Consider the following 10,790-nt stretch of genomic DNA (forward strand, 5'->3'; position numbering starts at 1 on the left):
TTTATCTTCAAGATTCTCAAATTTCACAAAATATATTTGAGTGGGATTATTACTTTATTTTCTATTCTGTTTGGCATTTAGGAGAAAACCTTGCCTGCCTGCCCCTCAGGGAACCTCCTAACACCTCCCTCTAGGCACTTGCCTTTTCCGGGGAGGTGGGCGGGTTCCACCCCTGTTGTCAGTGTGGAGCCTAGGCTGGTGTCGGGTACATGCAGCTACAGCCACCGCGGCTGGCCTTGTCCCCGCAGTGGACCTGGCTGGCACTAGATGGCGCTGCTGCCCCCTCGCTTCAGGTGACGTGCAGGGGACTGTGTTTAGTGAAAAACAGGCAAAGAGAAGCTCTCCCTGAGCCAGCCATCCATCTGTGCTCAGGCCTTCTCCCACTCCAGGCTGCATTTCCTTTCCACACTGGGGTCCAGACTTTTCCATCAGGTGTGTCTGAGTGGGTCCTCTGAACTGAGCAGGTTGGGAGCCCGTGTCTCCCTGTCTTCCCTCAGCTCCTTCCCACGCTGATTTCATCACTTCCTTTTGTCTCCTCTGCAGTCAGACTGGTTCTTCAGCGACAACGAGGACAAGGGAGAGAGAGTGAGTGGTGCAGAGGGCCCGTGGGGTGGGGTCTGGTCGATGGTGGGCCCTCGTCCCAGGTGGGAGGGGTGGGCAGCAAGACTGAAGCAGGGGAAGGTCCCTGCCCTTGGGACATCCCAGTCTGATGGAAGGAACATAAGCCCTCTCCTCTGGAGCCTCCAATCTGATGGGAGACAACAGTCCTCACCTTCATGAGCCCCAGTCTGAGGGGGAGATAGAGGCCTTGCCCTAAGGAAACTTAGTCCAGTAGCAAAGGCAGACCCTGTCCTCCAATCTTACGAGGAGGATAGAGGGCTTAGGAAGGTCCAGTCTGATGAGGGAGTCACAGCTCCGGCCTTTAGGGTCCAGCCAAGGTGTGGGGGGGAGGCACGAAACAGTCTAATGGGGGACACGTAGGACCTGCACTCGAGCGCCTGGCTGATGAAGGAGACGGTCCCTGCACGGGTGAGCCCCGGTCTGATGGAGGAGACCTGCGCCCTGTCCTCAGGGTTCCCCGTTCCGTCGGGTCTGCAGTCAGACAACTGAGGCTGTGCTGGCTGACCCTCCTTCTGTTTGCAGACCCCTGTGGACGACAGGGAGCCTCAGTCAGTGCCAAACATCGAGTACCTCCTGCCTAACATTGGCAGGACAGTGCCCCCTGGTGAGCCAGGCTCAGGTGAGAGCAGGGGCCTGGGAAGGGGTGGAGAGGGGGTGGGATCTGCATTCCCGAGGGTCCCAGATGGCTGGCCAGGGGCCCAGCTTCCCTGCTCCTGCCCGCGCCGCTGGCCTGGGCTGTGGTGGGGCCTTCTGCCTCTCTGGGGAGGCCCAGCCTGCCCATGTGCTGCCTCCTCGCGCCTCAGCCGTGCCCGCGCCGGGCTGGGTAGGGGCTTTGTTTTCACTGATTGCTTTCCTGAGCTTTTTATTTCTCATGGGCTGTGTCCTGGGCACGTTCCTCTTTTTAATTTTTCTTCCTTTTCTCCTTGCACCCCTCCACCCCTCCTCCCTCTTCTCCCTGTGCTCTCCCCCTATCCCCTGGATCCTGCCCCTTCTCTCCTCCTCCCCTTCCCTCCTCCAGCGGACCTGTTGGAGATTTAACGGGTACAGTGTGGCATCGCGGCCTCGGTCACTAACAGTGGCGGGTGATTATAAGAAGGCTGGGCAGGCACGAGGGGCAGGCAGGACGGTCCGGGGCCAGGAGGGCCTCACCCTGACATGCCAGTTACCCACAGTTGTTAACAACTTACCCCCACCCACGTCCCATCCAGAAGCCCCTTCTCAGGAGGAAGGAGGCACTTGTTGGAGCCACGTCTGGTCCCTCTTGCCAGGAAGTCTGGGCACTGCATGGCTGCCCTCCTGCAGTCCCCCACGCTCTGTGGCTTTCTCTCTGCCGAGTTCGGCCACTTCTGGTTATCTGGGTGGGGGACGCTTGCTGGTAGTGGGACCCAGCGTCTCCGGACACCAGGGATGCTACCCTGGAAGCCTCTGTATATCTATAGCTCCTGCCTCAGCCGCCTCCAAGGGCTGGCTCTTCCTGCTTCCGAAATCAGAGCCCCTGGCTACTCAGCCCCTAAGTCCTGCTTCCAGGCCTCTGGCCTTATCATAGCGGAGGAGTCCAGGGCCAAAGGAACGGCCAGTCCCTTCTTGGCTCAAGCCACTAACTCCTACCACCTGTGGGTGACCCGCCCTTAGTATTTTGACTGCTTCTGTCTCTGACAGAGGCATACCACAGCACCCCTAGTTGCAAGAGGCAGGCTGGGGAGGGGGTCAGAGAACATGGGGGGTGGGGATGGCAGAGAGGACCCCCCCCCCCGGTCTCTTCTAATCACCTGCTGCCACTCTCCTGCCCCGTGTGTGTCGCCGTGTGGTTGGCCCGTCTGCTCTTCTCACTGTGTGCAGGGGAGGGCTGGGGAGGAGGCATCTAACTTGCTTGCTGGAGAGTGTGGATTAACCGCACCTGCCCACTGCCCCCTGGGACCCCGGGAGATCCTGGGATCGGCCTGCTCCCTCCCCAGTCCTGGAGACAGCACTGCCAGGACTTGTTTCTGGTTCCTTCTCCACCCCAGTGATATTAGGGGAGTGGGACCCACATCCCTTCGTAACTGATTATTAACAGCAGCCGTGCCCCACGAGGGCAGACTGACCTCAGGTCTGGAGGTGGAACCTCTCCAGGCTGCAATCACCAGCCCTCTCTACTTCCTGCCCCGCCCACTTCCTGTCTGCCCTGTCCTGCACCATTCACACGGTCCCTCTGCCCCCTCATGCCTGGGAGTGGGGCTGGGGGGAGGGTGGATCTAGGGCATCCACCTCTCTGTGCACCGTGTGGTCTCCATTTCTCCAGAGCATCTGTGATTTGATGTGTTTCATTGTTGTGGTTTCCGTGAACTGCATCTGATATTTGGCATTTTCTCTCCAGTGCTTCAGAGTAACAGGGATAGGAGGGGAGGGGAGAGGAACTAGGCCAAAGAAAAGTCCCCCTTGCTCTTAACCCTGAGCAAATGAGGGTCCAGTGGCTGGCAGCCTGATGTCACTTTCTGCCTCAAAAGGAAGTGGTTACTGACATCCTTCTCTGCTCCATCCTTATCCCATAGGAAGTGACATCAGAGGCCCATCACACTCCCAGGATCTGGGGAGAGCTCAGGTTTCCAAACTCCCTGGTTTCTGAAGCCTTTGAGGAGAGGGAACTGTGTTTACAAGACTCAGTCTTCTGTTGCTCAATCCAACTTTCATTTTTCTTTCCTTTCTCAACAACAGATTCTACCACCTGTAGTTCAGCCAAGTCCAAGGTAAGTGCCACGGCAATTCTGAAAGTTATATCCCTGTACAAGCCAGCCCACTTTGCTTTTTGGTCAAGGGAGTTGGGAGAATTGTGATTGGAGCCTTGAAGAAGATTGATAGTCACTGGGAAGGAAGGTGGGAAATACCGAGTGTCCAAGGTAAGCTGAGAAGTCGCTCACCTTGGCAGTGCTTGGGGAGGTAACTGCTGTAGTAGAGGATCCGGCTTGGGAGTTAGGTGGCCTGGAGGCAGTGTTGCTCAGCAGTTAGAAGCACAGACAGTCCTGGGCCTGAGCCCTGGCTCCACTACTTAGTAGCTTTGGGACATTGGGCAAGTTACTTAACCTCTTTCTGATCCTCAGCTTGCTCATACTATTTATGGGGATAAGAGTTATCCTCCAATGTGGGGTTAACAACAAATATGTCTGATATAATAATTATTTTTTAAGGTCTTTGCAGAGCCCAAAGCCAACAGAAGGAAGGAAATAATAAAGATAAGAACAGAAATCAATGAAATTGAAAACAATGAAACCCAAGCCGGTTCTTTGAACCAGGTCTCACAGGCAGTGAGTTGCCTGCTCCAGAGCCTGCCCTGTGAGACAGAACCAGTAAGGCCAGGATGCCTGCCCCAGGCAGCCCAAAGGCCAGGAGTGTGTCTTAATCAGCTCAGGCTGCCATAACAAAATACTATAGACTGGGTGGCTTAAAACAACAGAAATTTATTTTCTCACAGTTCTGGAGGCTAGAAGTCCAAGATCAAGATGTTAGCATGGTCAGTTTCTGGTGGAAGCACTCTTCCTGTCTTGTAGACGGCTGCCTTTTCACTGTGTCTTCATATGGCAAGCAGAAATCGAGCATGCATGCGAGAGAAACAGCAAGCTCTCTGGTGTCTCTTCTTGTAAGGGCACTAATTCCACCATAAGGGCCCCACCCTCATGACCTCATCTAAACCTAATTACCTCCCAAAGACCCCAAATACTATCACATTGGGGGTTAGGGCTTCGTCATATGAATTTGATGGGGGAACAGTTCTGTCCGTAGTAGTGGAGTCAACTAAATGTTGGCTGGTCAAACTGGGCTCATTTCTCTCTGGATCTCTAAGCACTGGCTGAGTCCCAGTGAGATCAGTGTGCCTGACACCAAGCAGGTGCTCATTATGTGTCAGATGAAAGCACTGGACAGAAAGAAGGCTGCTCTAGTCTGGTGCAGAGGACCCCTGTAACCTCTCCATAGAGCCTCTGCCTGCACACCTCTGGTGATGGGGAGCTCACTCCATCACAAGACTGCTGTGGCGGGGAGCAAGTTCATTATAGTGACCTGAATCTAGCTCCTGATCACCTCCACCCCTTGCTCGTGCTAGACCCCTGGTTTCCTGTAGCCTCTCCTGGACTGACCCCTCAACCTTTATGTGAACCTGCTGACCTCTGCATTCCCTGAAAGTGACCATTCTGACCTCATTGCTTCTGTAACTAGCCAGGATGGGAGGGTAATTTGATCAGATGATCCCAGCGGCCTCTCAGGTCTCTCAGAGAGCAGAGGCAGAAAGCGGTGCTGGCCACCATGTGCCTCACGCTGGTCATAGCAGTGCTGCAGGTGGTGCCTTCTGGAGTCGTGCCGTGTGGGCAGACACAGCCCAGGAGCTGCACGCCTGTGAATCCTGAATCGCTGACAGGCTCCGGCTGGCCACGGGAGGCAGCTCTATGTCTCCATCCACTACAAACACACCGCGTTTTCTTGCGCTTTCCTTTATCGTGCTTCACAGATACCGCATTTTTTTTTAAACAAATTGAAGGTTTGTGGCCACCCTATGTTGAGCAAGTCTCTTGGAACCATTTTTCCAACAGTATTTGCTCACTTCATGTCTGTGTCACGTTTTTGATAATTCTTGCGATATTTCAACCTTTTCATGATAATTATATTCGTTACGGTGATCTGTGATCAGTGAACTTTGATGTTACTATTGCAAAAAATTACGACTCCCTGAAGGCTCAGATAATGGTATTCTGTAGCAATAAAGTATTTTTTTTATAAATTTATTTTATTTTATTTTTGGCTGCGTTGGATCTTCGATGCCGCGTGCTGGCTTTTCTCTAGTTGCAGCGAGCAGGGGCTACTCTTCATTGCTGTGTGCGGGCTTCTCATTGCGGTGGCTTCTCTTGTTGTGGAGCACGGGCTCTAGGCACGTGGGCTTCAGTAGTTGTGGCTCGCAGGCTCAGTAGTTGTGGCACACAGGCATAGTCGCTCCGTGGCATGGGGGAATCCTCCTGGACCAGGGCTTGAACCCGTGTCCCCTGCCTTGGCAGGCGGACTCCCAACCACTGTACCACCAGGGAAGCCCAGCAATAAGGTATTTTTAAATTAAAGGCTGTACTTTTTTTTAGCCATAATGCTAGCACACGCTGAACAGACTACAGTGTACGCATAACTTTTATATGCTCCGGGAAACAAAAAAATTCATGTGACTCGCTTTACTGCAGTATTTGCCGTATTCCTGTAGTCTGGAACTGAGCCTGCAGTATCTCCGAGGTGTGCCTGTTACGCTGCAGCTGAATCAGGAGGTGACCCCTGAGAAGGGATGCAAGGGCAGGTCATTTCAGCCCAGCTGGGGGCCAGTCCCAGCATCCGTTTCTACAGGGCTTTTTATGTTCAGGGGACCCCATTCACCCCATTCACTTAACATTTCTCAAGTGCCTGTTATGTGACAGGCACTGTACTAGGAGTCATGGATGCAAACACAAATAAGCCACTGACCTTGCCCTCAGAGAACTCAGCGTTTGATAATAGATGATATGGAAACAAAGCTATTCTGACATGAGAAGAGCTGGTGTATGTGTAGTTTCAAAGGCCTATGAGAAGAGAAGAAGAGATTTCCCAGATCAGCCAAAGGGAGAGCTGGGTGGGAGGTTGCTGTATAGAGAATGCCGTGTTTGAGCTGGGCCTCCTAGAGGGAGTAAGAGCTCATCCCATAAATAGGGTGGGGGGGTGGGGTGGGACTAAGGGCTGCCAGTGCTAGTCCTATCGAGGGAGGGGTCGGAGGGCAGCATCGCCAGAGTGAAGGCTGTGTTGGGGCAGGGGGGGCACTAGGCAGGTTGTGAAGGGCCCTGTGTCTGTGCTTTATCCTGGTGGGGGTGGGGTCCTGCAGAGTCTGGAGGCGATTAGATTCCTGCCTTGCCTTAGAAGGACTAAGGGCTCCTGAGGAGGAAGGGCTGGAGTGAGGCTAGGGTGGAGGCAGGGAGTTCTATTAGGAGAGGGCAGAAGGGCCCAGAAAATGCAGAGTGAGGGTCTGAACAGAGGATGATGAGGAGGGAAGAGGGAGGAGGCAGAGAAATCACCCTGAGCTGGGGACATGAATGGAGGTAGTTTGGGGTAGGGACCATAATGTGGTTCCAGATAGGTGAGTTTCAGGTGCTGGCAGACACCTTGGTAGCGACAGATTCAGTTGGAAGAAGAGTTCTGGAGCTCAAGAGACAGAGTTTGGTGTTGGCCAAGGGAGACCTCGGGAGCAGGATGTCCCCAGGGAGAGAGGACAGAGGCTGAGAACAGAGCCCTGGGAACACGGCTTCTTAAGAGTAAGAGGAGGAAGAAGAGCCTCCCAAGAGAGGAGAGGCCAGAAAGGGAGGATTAAAAACCAGGTCGGAGGAGGCAGTGATGGGCAGCTTGGGCTCTGCTGGGGGATCCTGGAAGGCCAGGACCAAAAAACACCCACGGGGCTCAGCAATGAGAGCAGTGGCTGAAAGTTGCCCACCGTGGGGCTGTAAATCACAGTTTGGGAGCGGCTTCAATCCAAACCAGCGGATTGTGCGGGATTTTTAAGCCACTTTTGGCAACAGAGCTGGTGGTTGGATTGATCTGGGGTTGGGGATTGTCAGGGTGGGGCGCTGATGGGACGGTGGAAATGGCATGGGGTGCGGTGGGAAAGGAAATGAGCTTGGGCGGGTTGCCCTGGAGAGGCCTGTACCTACTGAGTAGGTGGAAAGTCAGGTTTCCCAGGTGAGTGAGTGGCAGGCGAGGGAGGGAGGGAGGAGCTGTGGTCCGAGAAAGGTCCCTGCAGGCTCTGGTATTATAACCCAGAATAGTATATGTGAAATGGGTTCAAACTGTCGAGTGTCATTCGCTGTTGCGAGTCTATTATTAGGAGAGCTGTGTCTAAAAGGATTTATGCAGCACTGGATGTAGAGAATGGATTGAAAGTTGGGGCGAGGTGAGAAACCAGCCCCCAGCTCGCAGGAAAGAGCTGAGAGCCTGGATTAAGACCGGAGGAGGTGCCGAGGAGGCTTCAGGATTGAGGGGGGCGAAGAGGGGTAGTCTCTAGAGTGCATAGTGACACTCCAGTTGGGACAGCCGTCCAGGAGGAACAGCGGACGTGAGAGTGCTGGGCTTGGACCTGTTGAGATTGGGTGCTGTGGTGTTGGGGTGTAGGGGTGGGACGTTGGAGGGCGCTGAGGCTCTCCGGGCGCCCCCAGCACACTGACCTGTCTCCCGCACAGGGCTCGTGGGCCCCCAAGAAGGAGCCGTACTCCCGGGAGATGCTGGCGATCTCCTTCATCTCGGCGGTCAACCGCAAGAGGAAGAAGCGGCGGGAGGCGCGGGGGCTGGGCAGCAGCACAGACGACGACTCGGAGCAGGAGGCGCACAAGCCCGAGGCGGGGGCGGGGGCGCCGGCGCCGGGGGCCCAGGACCGGCCGGAGGGGCAGCGGCCGGGCGCCGCCGCCCCCGAGGCCCCCGGGCGCCTCAGCCCCCCGGCGGCGCTGGAGGAGCGGCCGGCCGCGGACACGCGCTCCATCGTCTCGGGCTACTCCACCCTGTCCACCATGGACCGCAGCGTGTGCTCGGGCGCCGGGGGCCGGCGAGCGGGCGCGGGGGACGAGGCGGACGACGAGCGCAGCGAGCTTAGCCACGTGGAGACGGACACGGAGGGCGGCGCGGGGCCCGGGGGGCTCCCGGAGCGCCAGCCCTCGTTCAGCTCGCACCACCTGATGCCCGGCGACACCCTGGCGCGGCGCCGCCTGGCCCGGAGCCGAGCGGACGGCGAGGGCGCGGGCGCAGCCGTCGGGCTGCCGGGCTCCGCCTCGTCCAGCAGCCAGGAGTCGCTGCGTCCCCCGGCGGCCCTGGCGGCGGCGGCGCTGGGCTCGCGGCCCTCGCGCCTCGAGGCGCTGCGGCTGCGCCTCCGCGGCACCGCGGACGATATGCTGCCGGTGCGGCTGAGGCGGCCGCTGTCTCCCGAGACGCGGCGGCGCCGGAGCAGCTGGCGCCGCCACACGGTGGTGGTGCAGAGCCCGCTGACCGACCTCAACTTCAACGAGTGGAAGGAGCTGGGCGGAGGGGGCCCCCCGGAGCCCGTGGGCGGGCGGGCGCACAGTGACAACAAGGACTCGGGCCTCAGCAGCCTGGAGTCCACCAAGGCGCGGGCCCCGTCGACCGCCGCCTCGTTGCCGCCCGCGCCCGGGGAGCCGGGGGCCCTGCAGAGCCAGCCCCCGCGCCGCTCGGCCGCCTCCCGCCTCCATCAGTGTCTGTGACCGCCCCTCCCTCCACCCCCGCGCCGAGCGCCCCTTTGACCCACCCGGAGCCCCTTGGTTTCCCAGGAAGCGCCTCTGCTTGCACCTCCGCCCCGCCTTGTTGCCCCTGGGAGCATCCGGGTGCAAGTGGGAGGCGCTGAGGCCGTGTCTCTGGTTTGTGCGCTGGAATTGCTAGGGGGCGGGCAGAGTGGGAGTGGGAGGGAGGGAGGGGGCCTCCGGGGCTGAGGAGACGGAGAGGGGCTAGGCTGCTGAGGCCCTGGGCAGGGCTCCTGGGGCGGTGCTCTGTCCCTTGGATAAGTGACAGAGTGTGCCCTTCTGGGCCTTTGTGTCGCACTTAGGGGCCCTTGTCGGCCATGGGGCGTGGATAGGGACCCCCCAAGCCTCAGACTAAAGAAAAGACAGTGGGTGATGCTGGCTCTTCACTCCTTTCCTCTGCCCACCTCCCCGCAATTAGCTCCTAGCTGCCAGCTAAGGGAGGGCGGTTGTGTATGTATGTCTGGGGAGAGGAGGTGCAGGGTGGTGGTGTCCATGGGGGGAGGGGCGTGGTGTGTGCGAGTGTGTGTAGTCACTGTCCCAAAGTGTTCCCAGTAGCAACTTCTGCCACTCCTGCCCCCTTCAAACCCAGCTCCCACCGGGGCTCCCTGCCTTCGGTGCACACAGGGCTCCTGCCCCCCTGCTGCTTGTCGGCGCCAGAGAAGGGGGTTGGGACTTCTCAACCTTCTCAAGAGGCAGGACTGAGACTCACCAGGGTTATTCCCCCACCACCACCTTTTTCCAATCTCTAAATCACACTCCCCAAGTGGTTTGACCACGGGAATCTGCCTGTTCCCCAGACGGTTTGGGGAGGGTCCACGGTCACCCCTGCTAGACCTCTTGCCCCTCTATTTGTTCTTCCAGCTGTGCCTGCTCCTTCCATAGCTGAGGCACACAGGCCCGAACCTTCTTCCCTTTAGGAGGGGGCGTAGAAAACATCCCTGGTGTCTCTCTCTCTCTCTCTCTCCCCCCACTCAACATGCACGCACGTGCGCGCGCATGCGGACACACTGATTGATGAGCTCTCAGCCGGGCTGCTCCTTTTGGAAGGGTGGGTGGGACCCAGCCCCCTCTTCTCCCCACAAGTTGTAAATAGACCTCAGATCACAGGCCTCCCCACACACGCCCTCACTCATTCCAGGGAAGCCCAGGTGGGGTTGTGAACCCACTGCCACGTCTATCAGTCCTCTTGTTTTATGCAAAGATTTGCTGTAAAGTAGATTTCTCGCTCCTCCCTCCCTCATCCTTTATTGTAAATATTGTCTCTAAATGTGTAACATATTATAAAGAATTTATAAGGATTTTTAAAGATGTTTTGCTCATTTAAAAAAGTGCTGTAACAGTGTTGGATAAGCCTCTGCTCCACGTCCGCATGTCTCCTTTCACTGTGTCCTCGACACACCTCTCTAGGCGACAACTAAGATTTCCTGCTTCTGAAAAGTCCTGTCTGAAAAGTATAGTCTATATCTTGGAAATAAATGGCCTTCCTCGAGGCATGAGTCAGCTGTCTCACTTGTTTGGGAGGGAGGAGAGGGCAAGAACGGGGCTACGATGGGGGAAGAGTGAGGTACCTGTGGCCCACGGAAGGAGGGCAGTGGGGCTGGACCAGGTGGTGGCAGAATGGAGACAAACCTTTGCTTCCTGGTGGCTTATAGGTGTCCTGGGAGACTGGCCTGAGCAATGACTTGGGCACAGAAGCAAGATGGAAGGGCACTGACCCTCATTGCTGCAGGAGATTTTCATGCACCTGTTCTGTCTTTTCCTGTAGAGACCAGGAAGGTGCACAGGCACCTTCCTTCTCAGGTCTGTCTGGAACTTCAGAATGGCCCAGAGGTGCTGCCGAGCAGAGAGGAGGCTCGGGCAAGACCCAGGCCACTGATGGGGTCCATCCTGGCCAGCCGTCCT

The 10,790-nt window shown here is 57.0% G+C and overlaps 1 protein-coding gene across 2 annotated transcripts in view; it reads left to right on the plus strand.

Annotated features, from left to right (window-relative positions):
* The window catches only part of ARHGAP23 (Rho GTPase activating protein 23), a 73,343-nt gene extending 62,866 nt beyond the window's left edge, over positions 1–10,477 (plus strand). For both annotated transcript variants that reach the window (XM_079905500.1, XM_079905501.1), the window contains exons 21-24: positions 544–585; positions 1,144–1,240; positions 3,316–3,347; positions 7,824–10,477. In XM_079905500.1, coding sequence (XP_079761626.1) covers positions 544–585; positions 1,144–1,240; positions 3,316–3,347; positions 7,824–8,852 — 1,200 coding nt within the window. In that variant the 3' untranslated portion in view covers positions 8,853–10,477. The remainder of the gene's footprint in view (positions 1–543; positions 586–1,143; positions 1,241–3,315; positions 3,348–7,823) is intronic.
* Positions 10,478–10,790: the final 313 nt, after the last annotated feature.

The sequence above is a fragment of the Stenella coeruleoalba genome (genome assembly GCF_951394435.1).
Source record: "Stenella coeruleoalba genome assembly, chromosome: 19".
In the NCBI taxonomy this organism is placed as follows: domain Eukaryota; kingdom Metazoa; phylum Chordata; class Mammalia; order Artiodactyla; family Delphinidae; genus Stenella; species Stenella coeruleoalba.